The sequence below is a fragment of the Synchiropus splendidus genome, chromosome 4 (assembly GCF_027744825.2).
Source record: "Synchiropus splendidus isolate RoL2022-P1 chromosome 4, RoL_Sspl_1.0, whole genome shotgun sequence".
NCBI classification, from domain to species: Eukaryota; Metazoa; Chordata; class Actinopteri; order Syngnathiformes; family Callionymidae; genus Synchiropus; species Synchiropus splendidus.
In genome coordinates this window covers 22,225,131-22,253,004 of record NC_071337.1, presented here as the reverse complement: position 1 = coordinate 22,253,004, position 27,874 = coordinate 22,225,131, and the positions used below count along the sequence as shown (strand labels likewise).

General features: G+C 42.4%; 1 protein-coding gene across 1 annotated transcript; it reads right to left on the bottom strand.

Annotated features, from left to right (window-relative positions):
• Window positions 1–1,008: 1,008 nt before the first annotated feature.
• On the bottom strand, window positions 1,009–27,874 carry arid2 (AT rich interactive domain 2 (ARID, RFX-like)). The gene is made up of 22 exons (XM_053862705.1): window positions 27,748–27,874; window positions 24,695–24,881; window positions 24,480–24,573; window positions 23,555–23,652; window positions 12,050–12,183; window positions 11,648–11,866; window positions 11,485–11,552; window positions 11,231–11,300; window positions 10,907–11,157; window positions 10,389–10,485; window positions 10,106–10,315; window positions 9,780–9,944; window positions 9,374–9,464; window positions 9,149–9,283; window positions 8,678–8,883; window positions 5,549–7,851; window positions 3,828–3,979; window positions 3,621–3,759; window positions 3,208–3,293; window positions 3,000–3,123; window positions 2,797–2,888; window positions 1,009–2,561 (listed from the first exon to the last, which is right to left on the bottom strand). Exons 2-22 carry the CDS (start codon window positions 24,784–24,786, stop codon window positions 2,450–2,452), a joined length of 4,938 nt encoding a protein of 1,645 aa, XP_053718680.1. The 5' UTR covers window positions 24,787–24,881; window positions 27,748–27,874; the 3' UTR covers window positions 1,009–2,449.

Below are 27,874 nucleotides of genomic sequence, written 5' to 3'. Positions count from 1 at the left end.
GGATGCATCTCTTACACTGGTGTCGAACCTATTATCGCACTGGGGATCACAGATCAGTTTGATCAAAAATACCCAAAGAGGTTTGCTTTATGTTAAAGAGGAAATGCCCTTGAAATGTGTGTTTCAAATAGGCAACGACACCTGTAAGCATGAAGCATGTTAGGGAGCTGGCAGCTCAATCCCCAGACCTTAATCTGATGGGAAGTTTAAGGGGTGATCTATCAGAAGTACTGATGCGAAGCAAAAGCAAGAAATGCAGAGGAATTTTGGACTGTTGTCAAATCCTCCTGGATTGGAATATCTGTTCACAGGTGCCAGAGGTTGGACGACTCCATGCAACACATATGGGAAGAAAAATTGTTAAATGAGTCACAGGAATGCAAAATTGAGATTATGAAGTAAATATTAAACTTAAACTTTAATGTATTTTTTTCTAATTTTCAGCAAAGCAATCCAAGAACTGATGTTTCTCCATGTTTTGATTCAGAATATGATATGCAGTGTTCCCAATGCATCTAAACAATATCTCAACTATGGGACTATTACAGCTTAAACACTATTGTTTTGAACACAACTCAGGACATATTAATATACATTCACATCTTAAAGTTTTGTTGAGACGTTTTAACTGATGAAAAACATTTAAACAGATTACTGCAGGGATTAAGCATCTTGCTTTTCACCTTCTTCGTGGCCAATGTTGGCAAGGTTTAAAGCTTGGCACTTTGTTTGCATGATGACGATTGGTCTTTAAGTTCAGTTTGTACAGTAAGTGGTGAACAGTCTTGACCGTCATTGGTCAGACATTTTAAGTTCTGTATGTAAAATATTTGACTTCATGCCAAGTATATTTGAAGCGACGCAACAGGAATGAATCCCTCCAACTTCACAATGTCTTCTGAAGAAAAACTAAATAGAATTAGATTAATAGATTCAGTTAAACATTTGAAACAATGAAATGAAAGAAAAAAAGATGAAAACAAAACAGATGACGGCATGAAACCAAAGCAAAATGTTCAGTGTTTTTATTTAAAAACTATAAACAGTCACCAAAGTAAATAAAGCCAATCTCTAACAGACTGTTAGGTCTATGTATAGTCACACATCCTACTGACACCGCAGAACTGAGGATGTTTGGGTTCGCCCCGGTCAGATGCTAATACGACAGGCAGTCATAAATGTTACACAACACACGGAGAGAGGACAGTCTTGAGGACGTGAGCCGGAATGTGGCATGGTATTAAGAATGAAAAAATAGTACAATAAAACTCCACACTATATTAAGATAGAAAAAACGTAGTGAAGAAAATATTATACCTGCACATAAAGCAAAAAGAACACAGGAGAAAACCTGTATAAAAACTCCAATGTATTTAAACCAATTTACAAATACAAAAAAATTTTGGTACAAGCACTGTGCCCGTACATGACAAACGCTTACAGTGGATATATGCTTCTTTTGTGTGTGTGTGTGTTGACAGGGAAAGTGTGTTGGGAAGAGAATACCTTCAATATTTTTTTTCTTCTACAAAATGACATGATATATTATTCCATACTCTTTCAGCCAGCAAAATGAGTTCTACAAGGTATTATTATACAAAAATGTCACAGTTCCACAAAAAACTGTTTTCGCCTCCCTAAGCTTTACAGCATCAGTACCTTTGCAGAATTATTTACAGGTTTTTAAGTACATTCATCCACTGCTGAGTATAGAATCACATTAGATACAAGTGACCAGGAATCATAAAAAAGCCAAAAACAAAACAAAAAAAACAACATACTAGTTCATATTCTACCAAATTAATGCTTCTTTTACTCCACAGAGCAAGTTCTCCAGTGGCTGCATCAGCATGAAAGAGATTCTTATTTTATATATATTCACAACATATTTACAAGATTCTTTTTCATTTCATGTAATGGTATTTCAATAATAAATAAGTGAAAATATATTGACTCAAGTAAGAAAACCAAGCTACCAAGTTTCTGAAAGGGGAAAAAAAAAAAAAAAGGTTTTCGCCAGTTGCCAGCTGAGCTATCCTCTGCTCGTCCCCCTGCACTCTCACCCACCAACCCATCTACAGCTTTCAGTCAGTCACCACTCACTCAAAAGCACACGATACGCAACGAAAAACAAGACAAAAAAAAAGTTCACAAAATGTGCTCGTGTTTGGGGTTTCATCTGTGGAGTCCCTTGGGGAAGCAGTGTGAAATAGCCCCCCTTCCATTGCGGGCAGCTGGTGGAAGACCCCTGGTGGCAGTTCTTAGGTGCGTGGTGGGAGAAACACAGGTTTGTGAGGGAGGGAGCTGTGGATGAGTGGTGGCCTGGAGGGCAGCAGGGCGGGCCCGCTGTTTTCCCGCAGAGCCGCTACAGCTCTGTGGTGGCGTTCCAACCTCTCGTCTCAGAAGACGTGCGGCGGGCCGAGGGGTCGTGACGGTCATCCTTTTGGCTTCAAGCCTGGAGCGAGCGTGTCAGTTCATAAAGGCATTTGGCTAGCGTCGTGGAAACCTCCATGTTGCTCAGTGCCAGGACAGAGAGGTGTGTCTCATGCCTCTTTACCAACCTGAGAAACACAAATCCACACCAAAATTAGACACTTTTGGTTTAGAACTCATCCCACAACTACTGATGTGAACATTTGTGGAGCGCATTTCGAACTGCTTTTGGACCAAGAACTACTCATCTTGTATGGCTTGTGTGTTTAAGATAGCCTTAGCTCATTCTGCAGAATGTTGCATCTATTCAAAAACAGCAGCAGGCTTCTACACGTACAATATCAACACAACAACAACACTTACATGCGACCACAGTCGGAGTGCTTGGCGATGTTCTTTAGCGTTAAGGCAGCCGTAAGTCTTATGTGTTTGGTCACTGGTCCCTCTTTCTCATCCTTGACCAAAGAAAATAAATAAGCGTCAACAACTGGGAAACGTGATTTACACAAATACCCCCAAGTTTCAGGCCATTTGTGTATGTGCTACAGCAAACAACTATTTCTGACCGTAAAGTCTCTGAAGACCAGGTTTCGAGAGCCTCTTCGAAGGGCCATAAGAGCTGCACTCGGATGATTGACAATTGCTTTCGGAGCTCGCTGTGCAGGCGTGCTGCCTGCTGCTGGCGGAGACCTGTATGGTGAGAAACATGTAGGATTACATACAGGAGAAAAGTAATACCCAGTTTGGAATTTACTCAGAAAAAGAGGTACGTACTGGGAGCTAGACTGATTGGGACTCTGAGCCTGCTGCTCCTCTTGTTTGAGAGCAGCCAGCAAAGCTTCACGAGAACAGTGTTTATCCTGAAAGGAAGAACGACTTCAATCTTTTGCACAAGAACTTGCATGGCACTTCTAATGATGCATCTACAGCGGACCTCAATCCACTTCCATAAATCCCGAGGCTCATTATATTAAAAACAAACATAAAACCTTCACATGGCACAACAGATGTAGCAAAGTAAGGGTATGAAATCTGAAATCTACTTGCAACGTTGCAGAATTACGCTTCATGAGTTGATGGAAAACCACTGGGGCTGTCGTGTCTAAAAATCTGGAGATTTATATCACTTCTTAAACCTAAATCATGGCTAAAGCTAGCAGAGGTGGCACCTCGGACATGATTCATACCTGTAGATGTGTAATGAAGGAAAGTCTTTGTCGAGGAAATGGGTCACAGCCCTCCCACTGACAGTGGCCCCCATAGACATCTTTGTCACCGTGTTGCGTCGCCGCATGGTAAAACACCTGAGCTGGTGTTTCAAACCACCTGGACATGATCGAGCGAGACTGGTCAAAGACTGTTTCCTCCTTGCAACGACTGATGTGTCTACATACCGTTTACAGGACTTCCACAGACACTTGAAGTTCTGCCCGGGTTTCCTGACCGGTTCGGGTGCTCCAGCAGGGTTCTGCTGTGAGGGGAGTTGTGGGCTGAGGTTACCAGCAGGGGCAGGCTGGTTCACAGGGGGTGGAGAGGGGACTGTTGGCTGCAGGGTGGACAGATCATAATATAATTGAGTGCGTTCTTAAAAGTGCTCTAAATGTATTTTCTGTGTCGTACAGTGAGTGTGAGCTGAGGTGTAACCCTGGACTGCCTGCTGGCCAAGGTTGTTCTCTCAGCTGATTTGTTCTTGGAGGTGGGTATCAGTGAGAGCCACATGGTCTTAATTGGTCTCACCTTCTTAACCTCCATCATATACAAGTGTGCTTACAATACATGGGGTAATTCTGGTTGAGAATAATTCCAGAGACTATCTGAAGAAAACTATCAATATCCACAAGGTTTGGGATCAGAAATATAGAATAAAAACAATGTCAATTTTGATACCACAGCCTGACAATACAATACAACAAAAACTGTAAGATGCTATGAAAACACTGGTATCACACACTGGTTCCTGTGTCATGTTACGTTACAGATTTTTTCAGATGAGCCAAAAAGGCCATGAGCAATATTGATACATTAACTAGGTAAAAAATGTGGGGAAGAAGAGGTATAGACAGAAGAAGCTAAAATATAGTTCCTTTGGAAATTGGATTTGGCGCTCAACCACGTTACAGACAAAATACAAGGAGCTATTTTACTGCTTCACATGTTTCCGACATCTTGTTGTAATCATGCCCAATCATAAGGCAGAACCATAATGGCAGAACATTTCACTGAAAACTATAACCACCACAATAATAATTGCAAATCAACTATATTGCAAAATCTGCAAAGCCAAACATTAAAAAAAAACTTAAATGTTGGTGAATATCTTATAAACCAAGTTTTAATTGTACAAGAAAGTCAACAGTTCACACGGATGTGATTTGATCCTCCCATAAGATTGTAGACGTGCTCTTTGATCAGATGATTTATGACCCGCTCCAACTGCTCTACGGGAGAAACAACTCAGCTAGCCTCCATGATTGTAGTTTTAAATGTGTTCAAGAAAACGGTCAATGATGACATTAGTCGTTCCAAAGACCTTGAATGTATTTTCTTGGGTGCTAAACCCATTGTTACATTATGGTCGTGCTGCTTATGTGGACTTTCAAATATCGCGTGTGTCCGGAAACATACTCCCTGCTAGGCAGCAGTATCTGCATCGAGTAGCTACTGTATGTCAGCATATGCAGCGATCGCACAGGCTAAACTTGAAATGTTAAAGTGAAGTCAGTAACAGTGGTGTCATGTTTGCTCATGTGCTGAAAAAAATATTTAAATCATACTTTAAAATGGCGGGTCCGGTAATATTGTTTGTCAGTGCTCCAACTCTGCCAGCAAAAAACAGTTGTATTGGAACATCTGACATGTGCACATAGACTCATGTCACCGGTGACAGGATATTGTTAGGTCTATCTTTTCCTCCCCTTCCACCAAGTCAGTTTGGAATTATTTAGTTAATAAAATGCACAATTATAAGGATTAAGAAATTAAAACACTTATTGAGAAAAACATCACTCTTAAGAGAGTCAGTGTGAGCCTAATTAGCGCAACTAAGAGCAAAATAATCATCTGTAGTGCTCGTCATAAAAATAAACTCAAAACAGCCCATCCAAAATAAACTCACCGAGCAGTTCCTCTGCTGCTGCGTGGCGTTCTCTATTGCTACTTTGGCTACTGTGCTTGGGTCTGTCCCTGCCGGCACTGCCACCATGGTGGAACTGCTGCCGGCGTTGTTGGGGTCACTGATGGTAATAATCCGCACTCCCACTTTGTTGGGGATCCCAGACGGTGCCGTGACACGATCTTCGCTCTCTGCTGGCCTCTTCAGGCTTCGTGAGTCTGAGGCCACACCATTCGTGGGCGAAGAGGTGACACTCTGGGAGGTAACAGTATGTGGGGAGGGGTGGGAGTAATTAGGAAGTCTTTGAACTGGTACAGAGTGGCCTGGCCCCAAAGGTCCATTGGATAATTCCGAGAGGGGCTTGTTGCCAGCTGTCTGGGGTCCATTGGGCAAGCGCTCAGCCTGCTGGGCTTTGGCAGTGTCCTGCTGGGGCGACGGAGGAAGAGTAGGGTTTGAGCTGTGACTTCTCTCAGATGGATCCACCTCTCCATTCCCCAAGTACTGTTTGGAAGCAATGTGATTTGGAATGTTTTTGTTCAAGTTGCCACCACTGTCACACCGATCAAAGTCACAAACCCCATTAACAAGAGTCTTTTTAGAGTCAGGGATTCCCTCCTGAGGGGTCTCGGTGCCAGGGGACAAGGCCTGCTTTCCATTAGGAGGACTGTCCCTAGCGGGGCCATTCAGCGCCCCCTGGCTGTTCCCTGAGTGGTAAGGAGGTAGATCAGACTCCACACACTTTCTACCGTTCAGCAGCTTGGCACCTGGCACGACATCTCCATTACTCGTTTTACCGTTCGACGTGTCTTCGTCCGCTAAAGAGGAATTTTCCATCACCTCAATCTTCCTCTCGTGGATGTGTAGTCCTGTCGCGTCCTTTGCCTCTTCTTCTTTTTGACAGATGATCTTGTCCCCTCTGAGAGGAGGCGTCTGCGGTGGTGGTGGTGGCGGAGAAGATGCAGGGTTATGCTGCGGCGTGGATCCAGTGGAGAATGAAGGTGGGGGAACACCAGCACCAGGGGCTACCGCACCCTGACTGACGACAGCAGCGGTGGTCGTGGTGAAGCCAGTGTTGGGGACGACAGTAAATGTGACTTGACCAGCAGCTGCAGGTGCCTGGATGATGGTAGCTGCCCCTGGACTGCTTGTGGAAATAAGAGGTCCAGGTAAGAGCTGAACTGCTTGGAGGCCTGGGCTGGGAGCAGCTGGAAGCTGACCTGGAACCAGCTGAACGTTAAGCTGCTGTGTCTGAGGAGAAGCACCTTGGGTGCTGTAGCCAGTCTGATAGATGACCTGAGGACTGGGCGCGATAGTACTGTTGGGCGGGGGCACCTGTGGAGCAGGCAGTATGAGCTTGCCTCCCGGCGTTGAAGGCCCGCGCTTTGGAAGCAATAATTGTTTGATCAAGCTGGACTCTGTGGAGGTAGGCTGAGGAGGAGGTGACTGCGTGATAATTTGGAGTGGTTGTTGCTGCTGTTGCTGCTGCTGATGTCGTTTAACGGACAATGCTTGACTGACAGTCTGATTGGGCTGGATGGGGGTGTTGGCTGTGGGGCAGGGACTTGACACAGCTCCAGGCTGTCCTGCGAGCTGAATCGTCTGGGCACTGGGAATGACAGACGGGTTGGTGAGAACTATCTGATGTATGGCAGGGGTGTAGACTGGGTTCTGCTGAGGGTTGGGACTAACAATGACTACACTCTGCTGAGGTTGCTGGTTTAGCGCAGCTGCTGGTCCACCTGACTGGTTTGGCTCTGGCTTGGGGGCAATATTCTGATAAACCCCACGAGAACCTTGGGAATTGGGGATGGCCGACGCTGTACTGGCTCCAACTTGCGTAGAAGAGGGTGCAGATACAGTGACACCACAATGACTCTCCACCATGGGCAGAGCTCCCTGGTGGTGCTGGGTGATTGGCGGGCACACACCCTGCACCCTCGCGGTCAGTATGTGACCTGGCGGTACCTGCTGAAAAAGCGTGACAGGTGTTCCTGTGGGGAGCATCGGTGAGTGCTGCTGAGGAGGCATGGCCACGACAGGATTCTGAGGACTGTGGTTTTGGGTGGCAGGTGCTGCAGGCGATGGGACCTGAACCACGGGACCTGGTCGCACTTGTTGCTGCACTGGCGCCTGAGGATTTGGTGGCAACTGTGGAGGCACATGCGTGGGAGCAGGGTGGTGGGGAACAGTCGACGGGCTCGCATTGTTGGGACTTTCCTGTGCAGCGAAGGCCATAGAAGGAGAAGTACCAGCAGGGATCGCTGCTGCTGCTCGATTCAGCTGTGGTCCCAGTCCAGGAGGCAAGCCTGAAATGAATTTTAGGGGGGGAAAAAAAAAAGGAAAAATTAGGAAAAGTGGTCATTTAGACAGACTGGCCAATCAACAGCTCCATGGGCACAAGAAAAAAATGTGAGAAAGAATAGCAACAAAATGTATAAATATGATATGTTGGCTAATAGGTCTTAAAAATAATTGAAAACATTTAGCTTATTTTAACCACACGTGAAACACAGACACTCCACATGATTATAACAAAAGCACAGAGAAATCACACAGACAAACAAGATATTAAATAAAAGAAGCTCATGAATTAGCCAATGAAAGAAAAAAAGAAAAGCCAGATAAATAGTGCCTCAGCAGACAATCAGCCTTCAGGATGTAAAACAATCAGCAGCCACTGAGTAACAACGGCTTTTCTCTTGGTGACAACCACACATTTTTACTTATATCTGTTTCAGGAACTTGCTCAAGGGTTTTCTTCTAACAGAAATCATTCTTACTTAAACACTTAAGTCGTCTCAAATGAGGACACCAAGCACTGTGATCCAGAATCTTGTGTCAAGTTATTCCCACAAGCGTTGATTTAAGAGTTGACAAAAGAAGGAACACACTATTTTGAATCAACTGGACTGCCATAGCTCATCTTATCCAAAGTCACTTTTTTTTGTTTCAAATTTCAACAGGGTCAATGATGTGAGGACTAGAATTTTAATTATCATCACAACATATAATTTCCTTTGCGTTGCTTTCAACTGTTACATTTTAAATATCCTTTGAGCCGTGTTACAAATCTGCCATTTTGAAAAACAGAAATTTAATTTAAAAAAGGAATATTCAGAAACTCTATGGTACCTGCGGGGGGAGGAGCTTGGGGATCTCCCGGTGCTTCAGGCCGAACGGCTGATGATGTCGCTGCACCTGCATTCTGTTGCTGCTGATAGTACAGCTGGATGGGCAAGGGTATCGACCTCCGGCGTAGCCCGACTAAGAGGATCTGAAGCTGGCCGTTTGCCTTGGGATCATCATGCCGTCGCATTGTATGATTGGGAAACACAGTCCTGTAGAAGAGAAGAAACCATTTTAATTCCTCGTAATTTTTTTTTAAATCTGAGGAGATAAATGCTTCATCCTCAACCCACAGTCGTAAAATGAGAAAATTGGCCAGGACAAGGACAATATAGCAGTTTGGTAAACACAACAGTAAATCAACTTCATTAAAAATCGTACTCCTGGATCAATCACAAGTGCCAACCTCACCCTCTAAATGTGAACCTGAAAAATTTGTCAATTGGTTGGATTTAGAAAAATGAAAGCAGCACCAACCGTAGACATTTGAGGAAGCCGGTGGAGTTCAAAATATTACTTCGACCCATTTTGCTGCAGGTGGTCAGGTACTCTGTGTACATTTCCGATCGAGACACTGTGCCCTCTTGGTTTGTCTCGAAGTGTGCATTAAGCCTGATGACAAAAGCAAGAATGCAGTTCTTGATTCTTTACACAACACTCTTGGACATTCATATTTTTAAATCAGTGAGTGGAAGTACTCACCATTGCAGTGTAAATTTCTCTCCGTCTAGTTCGACTATTCCTGGTGGCGGTTGTGGTTGTGTGGACGGAGCCTGAACTCTTGTTACTGTAGCTGTAAATTAACAGGGCAAGTAAAATGTTTGAATTCAATTACATGAGGGAATTTCTCAACAAATTGGACCAACAGTACATTATTATGTTGCTACAGTTTAACTGAGACTTTTTAAACCACAAGAGAAGTGAAATTCAAAAGACTGAATGATGCGTTACACTCTGTTTCAGTTGGCAGACAATATTTTACGCTCAAACAACTGGGGAGAAAAGGTTCCATTTCAAATGAAAACAGACCCACAAACTTTCTTCCTCCCGTATTACACAAGTGACCACATTGACGGGTTGAAAATTAAACTCTCGCAATTCAACTCACCAGGTGCGGCCGCTCCAGGCACAGCAGCAGGGACCTGCTCCACCAGCTGTGGCCGAACCTCGGCTGCCTGCTCTGCGTTGGCCTGGTGCTCAATTAACCGCACTGCCGTTAGAGCATCTGGCCCAAAAGTGTGAAGATCCACCGATACTAACCGCACAAGTAGGTCTGAAGGAGAAGGGTCAGAGACAATTCAGTCATGCTATACAAATTGGTGATCTGCCAAGCCAGTCAGGATACATATTCCACCCCAGGTATCCTCACTTTCATTTGAATATTCGATTAACTGGCACAGCTCAATGACTACAGATTTAAGGGATCATTTTTACCTATGCTCCGGTCCACAGAGGCGATCTTGCTGCAAGGAATCTCTCCCAACTGAGCCAATAGGTACAGAACTTCCAAGGAGGCCATGAGGAGCATGAGGTCTGGGAGGGTGAGGAGCAGGATCACCTCCCGATATGACTCTTGGTCCACATACTCGCAGATGAGCACGCTGTTGTCCTCCACTTTGCTGAGGTTGCCTAGGATCTCCATGGCTGAAAGCAAAGTTGTGTAATTGCTTAGTCTCTTAAACATACAAAACATTATAGCAACGATCTGAACTCTCACCTCTCATTTTAAGAAACCGGTCCCTGGAGATTAAGCATTTGGTGATGGTGTGAAAAATCAGATGGGTTGTTCGAAAGTCAACAGGGTCCAGCTGAAGCTGTAAGCCAGATGAATACACTTTTGTCAAGAGCAACATGTAACAAAATATTCCATTCTGATCTAAAATGAATGCTTAAGTAAAGGTCAGCAGATAATTCACATTTCATAACATATTACTGCATACATATAACAATTATACATAATTGTTATTGTACTATAAATTACGATTCAATAACCAAGTCAGAGTGTCAAAGTGTCATGGAGCTTCACGGTGTGATAAAGCAGCCACAGACAAGGATTATTTCGCCACTAAACCTGAAACGACTTTTTTTCTTTTGAGATGAAACAGCAATCCTGAGTCGCTCTTCTTTAAGGAATCATGGTCGGTACATGACATTTCGTAAACACCAAGCAAAGCAGCAAGTTTTTCTACAGGGATGACTGAAAAAAGATTTAGTCTAGTAGTGTGACAGATGTACCTCAGCTGCCACGTTGCCCAACGTGTCGAGTCCAAGCTGTCTGAGTGAGATGAGGTTACAGTGGGCACAGAGCAGAAGGAAGCGCAGGCACGTTCGGTTGGCCGCCAGCAACTTGACGTTAGCCTCTTCGAAAGAGAGGTTTCGCAAGATGACGGCAATCTGCAGTACGCGCTGAGCTTCCATGTCGCTTATCCCCAGATTCCGGGGTGGATGGAAGAGGCTCGACCATCGCTCTGCACTCAGTGTACCATCTGAAATAAGAATGACAGTTTAGCTCATTACCAGGCTAAAAAATATAATGAGCATCTTTTTCCGGACATTTACCTTGTGCTGGTCCGGTTTTGTCCCATATCAGCTCCCTGACTTCCGAGTCTGTCACAACTTCCCTCCAGAACTGAAGAAAAAAATAATAATGTCAGCAATAACTAACAACCAGGGAAAATGGCTTGATGTGCTGTGCAATCATAAATAACGAAAATGAATGTTTATTCAATAAATGGGAATAATATGATTCATTTTGATATTTGGGAAGGGGTTATAAGTATGACAGTAGCTTGATAAAATTATATCGTATTTACCCCAACAAAGTCCCGGGTTGTTTTCTCCTTCCAGTCCATCCCAAATACCACAGAGAAGCTGCCGAGTGCTAGAAAAAGGAGGAACACCAGGAAACACATTATTCAAAGTTTCAACGCACCAGAGATTGTGCATAGTGGACCAGGTCCAAGAATGCTTTCTCACAATCGTCAAAGACGCCAGCATGGGCCAGCAGCAGTGTGACCAGTTTGGGGTCCTTGTCCAGCTGCATGGCATGCTTGCTCTCGTTGGAGAGCAGTGTGCAAACATTGACGGCGAAGTCCACTTCATTGGGTAGGCCCGAGAGTAGAGACAGCACCAGTTTGTTGTAGTCACATGGCGGAACAAGGTCCGTAGACAATCCATAGCTTTGGCGGAGATAGTCTGAGGAGAAGGACACAACTTTTGATTAGGAGAAAACAACTAGCCAGTACGGCATCACATAATAAACAGATTATAAGAATTTCACAGTGTGAACAGATTTCATTAGGTTATAATGTGACCTACTGGACAAGGATGCAGGACAAACAAAAACCCACTAACAACAGGAAAGACAGTTCTACTCACCTGACACGACATGTTGCTGGTAGTTGTAGGAGCTGGGGATTGCACCGATTGGAAGAGAGGCTTTGGGGTTCCCCTGCTGAGCTTCATCATCATCCTCGCCAAAGTGGTGGACTTTTTCGTACTTCTCCAAGTATCTGCAGAGCAAACACATCGACAAAATGTCAATTGTTGTATTCTAGTATGGCGCTGGTGCTGCACTGGAAGTGGAATCAGTCAAATAACCAAACTTTACACACAAGACTTTCTGCACTTCAATAAGATTGCATAGTTGGCGGTTTTGCATTTACATGGAGAATATAGGCCTCCATGTAATACCCCCAGTACACAATCAAATCAATAAAAACGTCCATTATTCATACCCACAATGAGAATGAAATTTTTTGCGATAAATTCGGTAAACATAAGCGCACACACCCTCCTCATTGGACCTGTAAGTCTTCAGCAGCTTAGAGTGTCTTTGGTTCACGATCATAGTTTTAAGCATATTGTCAATACAAGGAACTCTCAATATTGACATGAGTAGACTCCAAGTCAGTGTTGGTTTTGTTTGATCAAGCGGTCAACCAAAGTTTTGCGACGAACACATTCTGGGTCTCCCGCAGCACTGCCGCCCAGGCAAAAAGTACATCCTGACAAAAATAATAATGATAATATTTTCCATGCTCCTACAAGAACAGCAACAGATGTTGATCTTACTGGATATACTAACATATCGCCAAGGCGTCATTCGTTGGCTGCCAGAATGCTACAAACATGTCAGCGCATTTGCCGTCTCACACAGTCATGATGTATCCCCAAAATAAAACGTGCAGAACAAAGTCTCCAAACACATCAGGGTTCTACAAGAGACATGAAACACTAAACTACCCATCTTTGCTCATTTACATATAAAACAAAGACATTCTGGATTCATGGTGGAGACAAATTCTAGTAACGCAGAGATCAACTAGAGTTATCAACTAGTACGTTTCACCAATAAACAATTGGGCTTTCAAAACAGAATGTATTGTAAAAACACGTCAGAATGAAACAATTTATTGCTATTTTTATTACTGTTGCCTGAATGGCAAATTTTATTGCGATCATTTTTTCAAGCATATCGCCAATCCCCTATTATACAAAGATGTTTTGTTCACTGAGAGAATAAAAGAAAGACCCAAGGCCAGGAATCAAACCTGGATGGCTGGGGTGAGAGCCTGCCCTAATCTTTCCCTTCAAAAAAAAAAATCCTCCAGACTTTCTAGAGACATACGGCAATCAGGAACACCACCAAAATTTGATGATATGTTTTAGTGCTGTTACTAACATTTCCAGAACCTCATTAAATCAACAGTTTCACCAGAAAGTTTCATTGACATACACTGACAGCTTAAATGTTATTTTGCCTATGAATGGAACAATTATACCTTGACTAATAGATAACCTCTTAGCCAGAGGTAAAAAGAACAATTGATCGTGTGTTTCCGTGAAGACAAATATTCAGGAATCTTTTTCCCCGGCACAAACTGAAGACAGGTTTAATTATACAGGCAAGCAAGGGCAGTCAAAGGAACAACTTCTACCAATTAATCACTGTGTGGAAAACTCCCACATTAAATATGAGCAGTCTTCTTGACTGGAGAGATTATTAAAATGCAAATGTCATTAACCTTTGGGCTCATTTATATTCAAACTACAATGAAAGCAAAAGCACATCTCACACAGAGGTGAAACAGCGAGGAGACTTTAACACCAGGGAAATGAGTGAGTGGTCAGGAAATTTGGATACAAGCCTGTGAGACCAATCAACGATTTTATCAAAGTCATTTGCTACGATGGAAAAAACTCCAACAAAGGAACACGTCACTCAGACATTTTGTCTCTGTCGGCTACTGGGATCGAAGCAACAGATCTTTTATTTGGAATTAACCATTTATCAGCACATCAACATTTGCCAACAAATTAAGTCACGTCATTGCATTAAGTACCGCTTATTTTTCTGAGGTGGCAAGTACGCTGCCTTTTGAAAGATGTGTATATTGTTATTCAAATAAAGCAGCAATCAGCATTTAATCAGCACAACAGCCAGTGGTGAAATACATAAGGCAAAAAAACAGCCTGAGATGTCAAGCTTCCACATATGCACATCCTTGAGGTTTGCGCTGAAAAATCTCCATTTGCAAACTGGCCACGACCTGTATGGTCTGAGACCACCTCATAATAAAGCTGCCAGACAAACAAAACAAGCGTGCGGTGAACCCGCACGCCTGTGTGGCCGTGAGTCACTGAGGGCGCTTCTGAACGAGGCTACTGCTTGTTCGCCAAGGTAATCCCCCATCTGCCGGCTGCCGGGTGACACACTGGACTATAAATACACTTGTAGCGCGAGAAGGGGGAGGCGGGAAGGAGGGTAAAGCACAGAGCGGGAGAGATAGGCCACACTCCTAACTGCAGCGTCATCAACCGCTGTCTGGGCACGAGCAGGAAATGGCTAAATGGGTTGGTGGGGGCGACTGCAGCTGCCTGTGTCTGCACTTCCTCTATTCAAACATATATGATGACATGAGAGCAAGTCTCCACCCCGTTGGACCCGGACAACCCACCCAGACTTCATTTTACTATGACCGTTAAAGAAAGGGGTGTGCTTTCATCGATAAGAGTCACATTTCAACCATGTTTGTTAACCCCTTGAACATACATCCAAGAGGGGACCTTTCAGGCCACTAGTGCATTGTATAATTTGGGGATTCTTCAGTCTTGAACTACTTAAATGATGAAATGTAAGACTGCCGCCTGTTTAGACTCACAGGGATCAACACAGAAGCAAATTCCATTGCACCTTGTGATAATAGGACAAAAAAATAACGAAGCAGTTCAGCTTTTATTTCGTTATTCTATAAATACAACTGTGAAGAATGCAAAAACATTGACAATATTAAATAAAACCGCATCACAGAACCTAATTGCCCTTTTGAGACTCAAGACTGATAATTATGCCATCTAGTGTTCATCAGCCTATGGTGGTGTGGTTGTGCCCTTGTAATTTTACAGAACTATATGCTCTTATGCTGTAGAGCTTCAGACAAGTTGTAATCCACAAGTCATTGATGTAAGTGGCGGTGTAATGCTTTCACAAGCAACAAGGAAGGGATGATTCTAGCGGTGGTCAAGAATACTGTTGTGTTGATATCACCACAGACACTGTTCTGTCAGATTTACTTGGGGATGAAATTGTATTTCAGATGGTGTGTCAGAGTGCGTCAGAGTCAGAGTTTTGTCCCCACCTCTGACAAGCCTTCAAAATGTCCAACTTCCCACACCAACCCCAGTTCGACCACTCGGCTTCAATCCAGAGTCTAAAACCTCATAGGCGCAATGCAATAGTGCGAGCGGCTATGATGACATAGGACACTGCAAGAATGTAACCAACATCATGCATTAACATCAAGCTCTCAATGTTGTGGAGTCAAAACTTTTTTTTGCCCTTTTGCTTGTTTAGCTGTAATGGCAGGTGCCATGACAAAAAAAAAGCACAGAAGGAAACCCTGCAGTTAGCAGCGCTTCAATGCTGGTAGTACAGTTCTCACTTTAGGGAGTGGACGGCTGCCAGGAAATGCAGAGAAGAGTATTTTCCATCCAAAGGCTTGAGTAAAACGACCTTCTGTCCAAAAGTAATGGTCCTCACTAAGGCTGAACAATGATTTGTAATTGTATTCATATCGTGATAAGAAAAATCAAGACACATTCCTGATACGAACACAAGGAAAACAATATAAAATCTCCCCCTGCTTGCCCTCCAATTTAAATCCAAGGCAGTTGCGACCGTCACTACCTGCGGCGCCCTTCAATGTTCAGTTTAGAACGGCCAACCAAATCAGCATCAGCACCATCCTTTCAAGTTTGTCGTTAATAAAAGCCGAAGTCAGCCAATGATAACAGGTGGTGGTCATGGGAGTGAAGCGAGGTAGGCAGAAAAGCATACAGATGGAGAGTGTGAACATGAGTGTGCAGTCCACAAACGATCTAGTGGCCAAAAAGGTTATGGTAAAACAAAGGCCGCACAACAAACTAGGTTCATCACCTGAATCAATTACGAGTGTATTGCTATGAGAGAAACTGTGGCCATGGAGGAGAGGGTCTGTGGTCAAGTTCGAGAATTAGCTTCAGTGTGTGTATGTCGGTGTCGGAGGATGACCTCCACATTCAACACAGTTTCCTCCGTGAAACATATTCAGGAGAGGAATCAAAGTTGAGCACATAGAATCAAAAGCATTTATTGTTGCTTTTGATCATCGCCTGATAACCTTTCCTCATCTCTCATATACCCCCCGCCCCCCCCCAAAAAAAGACATTTTCACTTACAATGGGAAAAATGTGAACTTTTCGGTTAAGCTTTCAAATTTATTAACCAAAGCCCTTCAAAATATATTTTTTACATTTATCTAAGATGTCTCCAGAGCTTCAGAAGCTCCAACGTAACCCTAAACACAGTGGTTTCAGTCCCCAGACATGACATTTTTGTTCTTTTTTCCCCACTCAAAAATAGTATTACCTGCCAGCTGCAGAGGCACATCATGAAATAAGATGTGAGTGTTAAGTCGACACTATTGGAAATAGAATTCAATGTGTAAAATACTGAGTCAGAGCTCCCTAGCACTATTATTGATCTGTCGTCAAGAAAGCGCATGTAGATGTCAAGGAGGCTCAGAGGAAGGGCAAGCGATAAATCCAGTTCCAATAATTCAACACCCTTGTTTTACTTACAAGCCTGGTCATCGTAAATGTCACAAAAAAAAAAAAAAACAGATTCCCCCACCACATTGAACTATTTATCAGCCAGCTCAGTGTGACATGGAGACGTTACTTTCATTGCTAGACTTGGGTTGAAATGAGGCAATGGTGCTGGATGCTCATCAAGTTGGGTTCATCACAGTGTAGAGCTTGTGCTTAACATTCCAGAGGTGCGGGGCAAGGATTTGGTTCACCTTTCTGTTGCTGAACTACACTAACAATATCATTTCCAGAGGTATTAGTTAAAAGACTAACACTTCAAGGGGCCAAACCTAAAACTGTAAAAGCTAATTGATTGTATTCGACACCATCTGCATGTTCGAATCCTACACAATACAACGTTCTATACCTTACTACTTAAAAAAATATTCAAAGGAAATCATGGACCTCAACAGTCCCAACCCTGCTGAGTGACATTTCATCTGGGACTGTAGCTTTCTGTATGAACATGAGAAACTGGTTCACAATGCTGCCCATATTCCACTTTATTCTAGATTAGTGATTCGAGTGAGGACCCAACACAGTTAATTGTTAACTTCTTGTACGTCTTCCCTCTTATGGATAGTGAAGCTGCACATGCTCACTAAAAGGAATGCTTGTTTCAGACTGCAATATTTCATAACATGCAGGTAAAAGCATCATATTAATAAAGGCATTTTATTTCAACAAAAGAACGACGAGTCAAGCCACAATAAAACTGTCCATTTTAAATGTTTCTTTTCACAGACATTGATAGACATTATACAGAAACACAACACCATATGCCTGGCTGTACACTTTTCCATTGTAAACAGCTAATAAGGTTTGTGAATGCAAGATTATAACAACCCACACAGGTGCAGAGCTCAAAACTACAGCAACCAATTCAGTCAAATGTGGTACATCAATCTCTACCAACACAGTCAAGGGAAAATGTTATTAAAATTACTTTAAAAAAGTGACAGGACAAAGAGCAAAATAAATACTAAAATATATCAAATTACACTACAATGCTTACTGAAATTATTCATGAATATGTAGTCATCATTGCAGTAATTTCAAGTAGTGAAGATGTCAATGTTAAATTTATCGATTGATGAACCTCTCTGACAAATATGACAAACCAAAAAGCAACCAAAAAAAGTAAAGCACCTGATTATCACATTGAGCCCAACTTCGGAAAAAAAGCAAATGGATTCAGAACCGAGTTCACAAAACCAAACTAAAATTTGCAGGCATTCGCAATCTTCCAAAACCACAACAATGTAATGCAAAAAAATGCCAGAAGAAAATCTCATTAATGTCTTTTGGGTCAGAGTGAAAAAAGACAGTGTTGGCACAAATACTTGACTTCAGTGGACACAAAGCTTTTTGATGTTCTCCACAGAAGGTTCCCAGGACTTTACAAATTTGTGCCGAGTTAGTGAGAGCAAACCTTATTTGTTTTTTATTTTAAGAAGGAAATCATGACATTAAACCAATGTTTGAAGATCGAAGGAGACTCACTCAGAGACTCATGTTTTTAACCACAGCCAGATCAAACGCAGGTGTCTTTGCAAAACAAACAGTTCCAATTCTGAACAGTCGACAGAATGACCAAAGCAATGATAGGGGCAAGCTGTTTGTTTAGCATTTTGGGATGGAAAATCAATGCACATTCTGTGGGGCTAAATCCATGTCCTGACACACCATGTCCTAAGAACAATTAAAAGTAAAAAAAAAAAAGATTTTGACAAGAAATCTTTATTAAAAGGAACTGAACAGTTGTGTGGTCATCTATGGACTGAGATAAAATGGCAATTTGGTAAAACACAACTTAGATCAAACAGATTTGCCACTGCAAGATCCAACACTAGTAACAATGTATATGCAGTAAATGTGAGATCCACTGCACTTGTAGATGGTTGAGAGACAAGGTGAAATCTGATGTGAGACTTCACCGGCAAATTACATCACATCTCAAAATAGCCACAGCGACCTGTGCTGTTGTGAAATATGTGTTCCATGTGTCTATTATACTGTAAAACAAGAGGTAGAGTGACGGTGTGCAGTGGGTGCGGGAACTATTTTCACAGTTAAACTGCACAAATCATTGGGCATAATTTCTGCAGAACATCTCAGACTAGAGAAAGGTCCCTGGATGAAAGTTTTCACCGGCGGTAATGACCATCCACACTGCAGTAACAGATGATGTTCCCAGTTTTAAGACAACTTTTATATTCGCAATATAAAGGGAAATATAGAAAACAACTGGGGACATCAATGTATGAAAACTAATATCATGAAAATTTGGCTGGAACATTTTATTATTATTATACATCCAGGATATCATTACAACTATATCTAGGTGCAAATCTCTCACATTTGTCTTACTCACTCCAGACATTTCGCAGATTTCACTGAAAATCAGGACACTGCTGCCAGGATTGAGAGTTAATGCAAGGAGGATACGAGTATCATGTGAACGAATCAGGCTTGTAAGGGTGTGGAAATATGAGATGCATCAAACTAAATTCATCCAAATCACTGTAATCGAAGGAAAATGGAGCCTGCACCTTGAAACATGAGAGCAGGGCACAAAAAATTGTGTTCACATTATTTTCACATGAAGCTGTTTTAATCTAACTTGTAAACCACTTTGGCCTTTATAATGGATCTAACATGCCGCTGTATTTCCGTAGCAACTGTTCTTTAAGAGGGCCACTGTGACCTGGTGTCAACATTGAGCTCCAGAGTGTGAATCCAGCTGCCCGCGAACTTAAAATGAAACTAGTGACCACTGGTGAGGCTGATGCCAAAGTACCGCATCAACAAGTTGAAAATGAACTTGAAAATGTCTCTGGCAAAGATTGTTAGCATGGAAACTGGAGAAGAACTTCAACACTGCATTTCTCTACTGAATGGAAAGAGAGCTCTAATTACACAGTATTATCCAAGTAAATACAAGAACAGGGTACCAGACTTGATAATACCCAAGAGAAACCACCTAACCAAAAAGACAACACGTACTGAATCAAAACAGTAGCTTAGCAGACTCATGTTCAGAAACAAGGGTTGCAACAGTAACTCAATGGCAATATTGTATGTACAGCCACATTGCAGCAGGTATGTCATCATTCACGCAGGATGAAAATAATTGCACAAATAAAAGAGGGACATCTAAAAAAAAAAAAAAATCCAACAACCTCAAAATATATACATATAAATAAATATAAACCTTGTTTATGGCTCTACCTCAACTTTTCACGAGCTGAACTGAATTCTCTTTATATTTCAGGAATTATACTTTTCATTCAAATGTTGAATGCACCACCAAAAGGCTACAGCTGCTCAGTACAAACCTGTGGTAAGTGTTTGTAGCACAAGTGTACTCCACTCCACGGGGTGAGTGACCTTCAGGGAAAAAAACGCCACCTACAGATCTTGTATCTCTCCCCGCATATTCTGTATCTTAAATAGCGAACGAAAGTTCATGGCCGTAAGTACAGACGAACAAGGAAATGTACGGTAATGATCGAGTACTCATGAGAGGAATCCCTTCAGCAGGGAGCAGTAAGAACTTGCATCTCAATTGTTAGATCCACCTTGACATTCTAATGTTTCAGGTGGGATGCAACAATAAATATGAATCACTTGAGAAACCCAGGAAACTTGCAACAGTAAACTGGCAAAAGGTGGTAAGAATGAGCTGGTTTTTGGATTTGAGGACAGACTGTTTCACTGTAATTGGATGAAAACTGCTGAAAAAAGTTCCTTTTTTAAAAAGGTGAAAAGGGACAGACGGCAAAGGAAGATATGATAAGCACAAAGAGGCACCAATTGAGGGAAATCATATTAAAGCAAACAAGTACACATTTGAGGAAGTGGATAGTTATTTTTCTACTAGAATGCAACTCTACAACAAGAGTTCATGAATGAAGATCGCAAAGCCTGTTGGGCAAAAAACTGAGGAGTCACTGATTAGAGATGCTCAACCAACTAGAAAACCCAAACTGAGAGCTCTGGCTAAAAAACACCTTTGAGTCCTTAAAGCAGAAAATCTATACCTGGGAGAGCACAAGTAAGGACCAACCTGTTCTGAACCCACTTTCACGAATGCAAATTCAAAACATCTCCAACTCAGAGAACAAGTCATCTAATCATTCCAATATTATTGCTGTGTTTCCCCCAGGTTTTTGGATACACTAATATCTGAACAAGAAGACACTTCAGCTGCAGTCACTCACACATAACCACTCTCTACCTTTACCACCAGACCCTGCTTATCCACAAGTCCATCCCCTTGTGAGCAGCTCAGTAAAATACAACACACACAACAAACTGTCACCCCAGAAAAGGCTCACAAGCCATAATGAAAAGATTGGTCTGTCTATTCCTAATACATTCTGAAATTTGGTTAACTTAAATTTGCAAAGAATCGTCTTGACGTGAGGATTCTACAAATGCAATCGTGAGGTTTTGGACATGTGTGTAACAAGAGCACACCCACTTGTTCTTCTGTCGTTAGGAGTGTCTACCTCACCTGTAGAGGTTGGCAAACGTACCATCATAGCACAGAGGACTGAGACAAGAGGAGGGACAGACAGGTTCTTAGTTTGATCCACTATATCAGCAATTGAAATTTAAGAATACAGAGTGCCCTGAGTGCCTGCAGGTCGGGTCCGCTGACAGCGCAGGGGGAGAGAGAAATAGCTCAGTGAAGTATAAAGGATAAATAAGTTCACAGCTATTCTACAGGACAGAAAAAAATCCAACAGCATTTGTTACAATCTTGCACAACATTTAGAAGTAAATTCATTTAATGTTTCAGGGGGCTGGGCGCAGCATCCCCTCAGCAGCATTTAGGGAGAAAGGCTATTCTGTTCTTATTAAAGCAAAAAAAAAAAAAAAACATTGGTGAAAATACGAGTCAATCCAAACGCCAAAAAATGAAGTATGCATGCTCTCTCCTTTTGCACATCTGCAAGCTTCTTCATTTTCTGCTCTCAAAATAAACAATCACTTGAAACTTATCACACTGCCGTCTCTTTCACACTCAGAAACACTAAATATATGTGAGGCAACATCCTGTCGCAGCAAAAGGTTCTGCCAGTGATCATCAACTTTGATTTTAAACATCACCATACTGCACATGACTGGTGCATAGTTAAGCTGGAACATTTGTGATCTCCAGTTGTAAGCAATTGCCACAAGCACAACAAATGCCAACTGTTGTGTTTTCAACAGTGTTCCATCAATGGCAGCTGACTCAAGAGAGTTTGCAGGCTTCAAGCATGCAGTCAGCCTGTACTCATCCCAGCACAACAACCACATACAGCAAGGGATATTCTCAATACTCCTCAAGATGAGACCTCTGGTTCAATACTGATGACAGTATTTGTTATAATTCGGTGTCATTACAGAAAGACAGAAATCACGTCTCTGTCCAATCAGGGGTGTGTTTTTACCGGCAGACGGTCCCATCTAGTGGTTCACAGACACCTTAAACATCTTCCTTGTCTTACCATTCTAAACAGACATCTGATTATAATATGTGACGCTCCACTGCACATCCAGCTATTCAAATTATGTTTAATAACACAGCCATGCTGACAAGCGGACAGTGCTAATCATCGACGGGATAACTTGAGTGGGCGTTCTAACACATGACCATTGCTGATTCCTAAATAGGCAATCATGTGACTCTTTCAGCCTGAAATGCAGCGAAAAAGGACAACTCTTTCTGTTCGCCAATAATGATTTGAAGAAGCCAGCGACAAAGACACACGGCCATGTAATTACAGTTGAAGCCACCACAGTCATAATCGTCACACTTGATGAACGCCACAACACAATGCAGGAAGTTAATATAGGAACCATAAGATTTCAGGGTCTAAATTTCAAAGTAAAATTTGTAACAGTAGGTTGGCACCTGGAATATAGAGCACTTAGCATCGACCAAGTAGCGGTTGCTTAACATGCCAGAGTCAGGGCAAGTGTTAGAATCATAAAGAATAAAGAATAACAATGAAGCAAGGTGAGATGCAGGAGATTTTTTTTCACAACCCAAACAGGCTTACATATCTCAAATGATGTCACGAGAAAGTAATGAAAGTTTCCTTGTGTTGAAATAAAGATCAGGAGCAATAAGCAAAGCTGTGACATGACAAGTACAACAGACTTGTTGCACAGATGATAAATGAATGGCAGCACGAGCCCCATCTATGTCACAGCAACTAAAATCATTACATTTCTGTTATATCCCAGCTTGGGGTCAATAAAGTAAGTCTACCCAAAGAAGAGAAGCTCAAACTGTGCATTTGGTTCGCCACAAAAAAGACAAGTAATTTACAGTCATTTTCCACAATAGTAACTAAACGCTTCTATTGACTAGCGCTGTGTACCAGTACCTTCGGAAAAAGAATGCCATTACCTTATCTTCAGTAACATAAACGCCTCACAATCAATTTTACATATAAAGCAGATTTGACCGTGGAATTCTGACTGACAACTTAAACTACCGGACGGCCAACATTAAAGTGAAAAGCCATAGACCAAAATTAGACGCCAGATCGTAAATACTGTGGCCCTAAAATTCTGAACACAGCAGGCGAGATGTCACCTTTTTGTAGACCAATATGCAACAGATTTGCATAGTTTCCTGAGGAGTACACAGCATTCCCTCCAAGCAGAAGGGAGTAGAGAAGCATCCTAACGTTTGTAAACACACCCCACACGCTACCCAAGAGCAGCGAGCTGCAACACCATGCCACTTACCGAAGGTAGTACTGTTTTAAAGCAAATGCTGCGTTCGAACAACTCCGTGGGAAGTTAAACTCTTCTCCAAGTTCGGTCCACAAATTTTTGTCAGACACCTGCAACGAGAAAGTCATGTTGTGATGAGAAGTGAGCCAAAAGAGCGACGAAACTGCAAACATCTGCTCTGTGAAGAGGCTCTGAAAAGAGAATATTCATTCCACATCACTCCATTGTAGGTGCGACGAAACGGCGAAAAATGTCAAATATGTGGCCAGGTGTTTATTAAAAGAGAGCAGTGTGTTTTTGCCAATTGCGTGTTCACATTAAACACATTTGTCTGTGTAAGTGCTTAACTCACTGTATGGTTACTGTGGAGGCTAGTTAGCACCGTGGCTAACAAGCTAACTTGACTTTTGGGTGATTGAGCGACCACAACAAAAGACGCGGAAACTCAAACAAAGTGTCTCTTGGAGAGAGCAAACGTTTCGGCTTGTGTTTTGGTTCGGAGGCGGTTCTGCTGCCGGATTCACCAAGCGGGCCTTGTGAGGCCTAGGTTTTATGTTCAGCCATGGAGCCGAAGAAAGATGGCGAGAAAGCAGACAAACGAAGCTTTTTCTAAAGCAGGAAAGTGCCGGCAAAAGCCCGGGCGAGACGCCCCGCGCTCCGCGGTGCCTGCTCCGGAGCCGATAATCGATGTTAAACGTGCCCGCTAATTTTGAGTCGCTCCAACTGCACTCTGACTCGGAGCGGTCCTACTCTCAGTTCAACAGCACACAACAACACAAGCCACCACATTGCATTGAGATACACGACAAACTAGCACAAGGCCAACACCGACCCACTTCTCTGGATGGTTCGACTTGTCTTCTAGAACCAAGTTTCGAGTTCGAGCACGGGTCCCCACTGAAGCGACGTGCACAAACCCACTTTTGGTTCCACTCACCTTCGCAAATCCACCTAAAGAGACGACTCTGTAATAGAGAGCGCTCAGATCCAGCTCTTTACCACCCACGATAGGAATCTTCCTGAACGGCGATCTGGATGGATAACACAAGAAATCAACACACAAACCTTTCCATGACACTTCTGCGCTGGTCACACTTTTGTTCCAATGCCATATAAAGTTATATTTGAGGATAAAATGCATCCCAATCTCACCCTCGGCTTTGGTGAAATTGCCGCAGCTCGTCCAGGAAAGCCTGTCCTTTCCTCCGCTGATCTGGTAGATTTTTCCCCGTCGAATTTGCCATCGTTTTTGCGTGCAAAATACGGTAAAAGCCCACTTCAGTCGCTTCCTAAGACACCAAGGATCCCATACTCCGCCGGCGCTCAGTCATTCGCGAAGCTGAGTGTTTAAAAAGTTAAAGAAATAGCTGGTAGCAAGCAGAGCGGCAGCTCGCTAATAAAGACTGATGCACAGAGAGCAAGCCCCGATACAACCCCGCTCTAACTTCCCACCAACGGTCACAAATACGACCGATTTACCGGCAAATTAGACGCGCCATGGCTGTAGGTGTTAAATGAATGCTTCGGCTCGCGGTAGGATTCGTTTGGAGTGGTTTGACAGTGTGCTACGGACGCAGCTCGGAGGCTATGGCACACTGTGGAGCGGCACTGGGATCCAGTTCTCAGACAAAAAGAAGAGAAGGCCGCGAGCCGGGCCTGCCATGCGTGCAGCGCCCTCCCCGGCCACAGCGGGTACTGCATGGTCCACAACTGAGCGGGCGCTGGAACAATAGAGACTGTTTTCTGGTTTAGGGACCGTCTGACAACTCGTCTCCCTGTTTGGAAACCGGGTCGGAGGGGTTATTGGGGAAGGTCCCATGGGGGAGGGGATAACACCAATTAATATAGGTCTCTGTTATCACATCCAGGCGTGTAAATTGAGGGCAACCTGGTTATTTATTTGGGAAATAGCTTTCTCACTTTATCACAATGCTCTGGATAAGATGAATAACTTTCTCAATTTCACTAGGTCTCGCGTGACTCTGAGGTGATGAGTCAATTTTTTTTTTAATAAATAACAGTGGTATGCTTTTTTGTTTGTTTGTTTTTTGGGGATCATATTTTTTTCAGCATTTGAACCAGACATGACAAATTGGAAATATTGGTGACAAATATTTTGTTATTCTTTGGTGATACAAATTTTGAAATATGTTAATGTTGTGCAACTACGTTCTCTAGCAGGGAAATGATGACAAGGTGAACCATGAGCCCATTATTAACCATTGTAAATCTCTTGTAAGTCGACAACTACGTATGAATAGGAGTTGTCTTTCGTCAACTGAAGGGATGGTTAGAAAAGTTCACCTTGGCTCCAAAGGGCATACTAAATCTTTATCAGTGATCTGCTTGAATAAAGGTAAATATTTTTATATTAAACTTGGATGGCACTGGATACTTAGAATTTGAATGGCATGTACTATTATTATAATTACTTTAAAATTACTGTTTCTTTGTAAACAGTGAAGGCTGAATTGCTGTTAGGACGTGACATATGAAGCACTACTTGATTACATATGTTTCTCATTCAAAAGCTGACATGGACATCCATAAAAGAAAGGAAAACCTTTTGTCAGAGTTGGCTTGAGAGACGGGGGGAACTCAGAAACCCAAATGTAACATTATTAAATGGATTCTGAAGATTATTTGGGTGAGTCCTATTATGACACCACAACTACAGTGACTGTCTTTTACTCTATTTAGTTAATAATTTTCAGAACATCCATTTGATATTAGCAATTGATTATGTTTTTGCTTTAGGAAAAATCTGAAAAGTCAGCAGCTTAGATGGCTGTGCTGCCCAGTTAAGGATCAATATTTTTTTTTTAATGATTTGTTTATTTTTGGATGGGACACACCCATGATCTTTTTAAGAGAAAGAGTGTTATTCAAGATCACTCAGTATCTATAGGGAACAGCTCACCTGAGTGGTTAGGTGTAGGTTAAATATGAATCACACAAATAGTAACAAATTTATTATTAGTATTTGTACTTCCTATGGCATGTTAAACCTTGATTATACTACAAATTGCTTTTAATATTGTGGCTTGAGTCTGATCTTAAATCTTAACGAGGATCACCATCACAGATCATCTTATCTATGACAGATTGTCATCAACATCATGTTCCCTTTATTTAGTGTCATCTATTTGTTAGATTCTGTTCGACTTCATTTCATTAACCCCTTAAGTTATTTGTTGAGAAACGTTTTTTAATGTGCACCTGTTTTATCACCTGCGGGCATCCGCATCTGTTGTATATCTGGATTTTGGGAATAAAAAAAATTGCGCTCTGCTGGTTTACGTGTATGTTTGTATCGCTCCCTCAGTGCTGTATAACCCGTACAGGGACGCTACTTCCTCAAACGCCAGGAGGGAAGTTTATTGCCCCCCTGACACCCATCATCATCCAGGGAACTATCTTCTTGATGGGGGTTACTTTCAACCATTACACGTACCCCTTTGCTCAATGAAAAACCTGTCACAAAATGGCGGAGACGTACGTTCACAGACCCCATTTTGAAGTATTGACTTTAGTCCAAAGGAACGCCGTTTTGAAAGTGCCGTTTTTGTCTTTTACGGTGCTGCTGCAGGCGAACAAACGCTGCACTCGAGAGTTCACCTGACGCCTGTTTGGACTGTGCAACCGGCCACCGAATTCTGGGCGAGTCTGCGGCCGCCGGCTGCGCTCTAGCACACTAGCTTAGCATCGCTGGCTAACATGGGAAAAGACGACTACACCCCGAGCATTTAATCCTTTTAGCTAATAAAATACGTGGACCATATAGAACTATGTAATGTACCGTTTGGTTTGTATTATTTTGAGCGAACGAGTGACAAATAACTACTGAAGCGGTTATCGTTAGCATGTTAGCGCTGCAGTCGAGTGTCTTGTTTACTGTTCAAAACGCTTTAAATACAGCTAGTTTGATAAAGCATATGCGAAAAACATTGGTAAAACAACCAATTCTTCCTTTATCGAATGGAATTGCGCCTTATATACTGTTTGCTAATGACTCACCTGCTAAGTTGTCTACTATTATATAAAACAACGCTTTGGATTATTATAATGTTCGTTTTTTATTTACCATCTGAAACTTAGACTCCGTTTATTGTATTTCTATGCTCATACGTTGTTGTGTGAAGTCGAAATTGTTGTCAATAACCGGGCATATTCATGGTTCTAAAAATAAAAAGTAAACCACATACCTGTCATCGTCTTCTAACTAAACACAGTGTTATTGGAGTAGTTTTGTTGCTGATACTATATACGTTATTCAATAGCGTGTATTGGGGATCAGCCCTATATGTATGAAGCTATGCACGACTTGTATAA

Bases quoted from the DNA above. Each gene is read 5' to 3' on its own strand.
- arid2 (XM_053862705.1), bottom strand. From the start codon at position 24,786: ATGGCAAATTCGACGGGGAAAAATCTACCAGATCAGCGGAGGAAAGGA. The intron at 11,158-11,230 runs GTAAATGTCCGG...TTCTTATTTCAG, and splicing joins CAAAACCGGACCAGCACAAG to ATGGTACACTGAGTGCAGAG. The intron at 3,760-3,827 runs GTATGTAGACAC...GATCATGTCCAG, and splicing joins CTGTGGAAGTCCTGTAAACG to GTGGTTTGAAACACCAGCTC.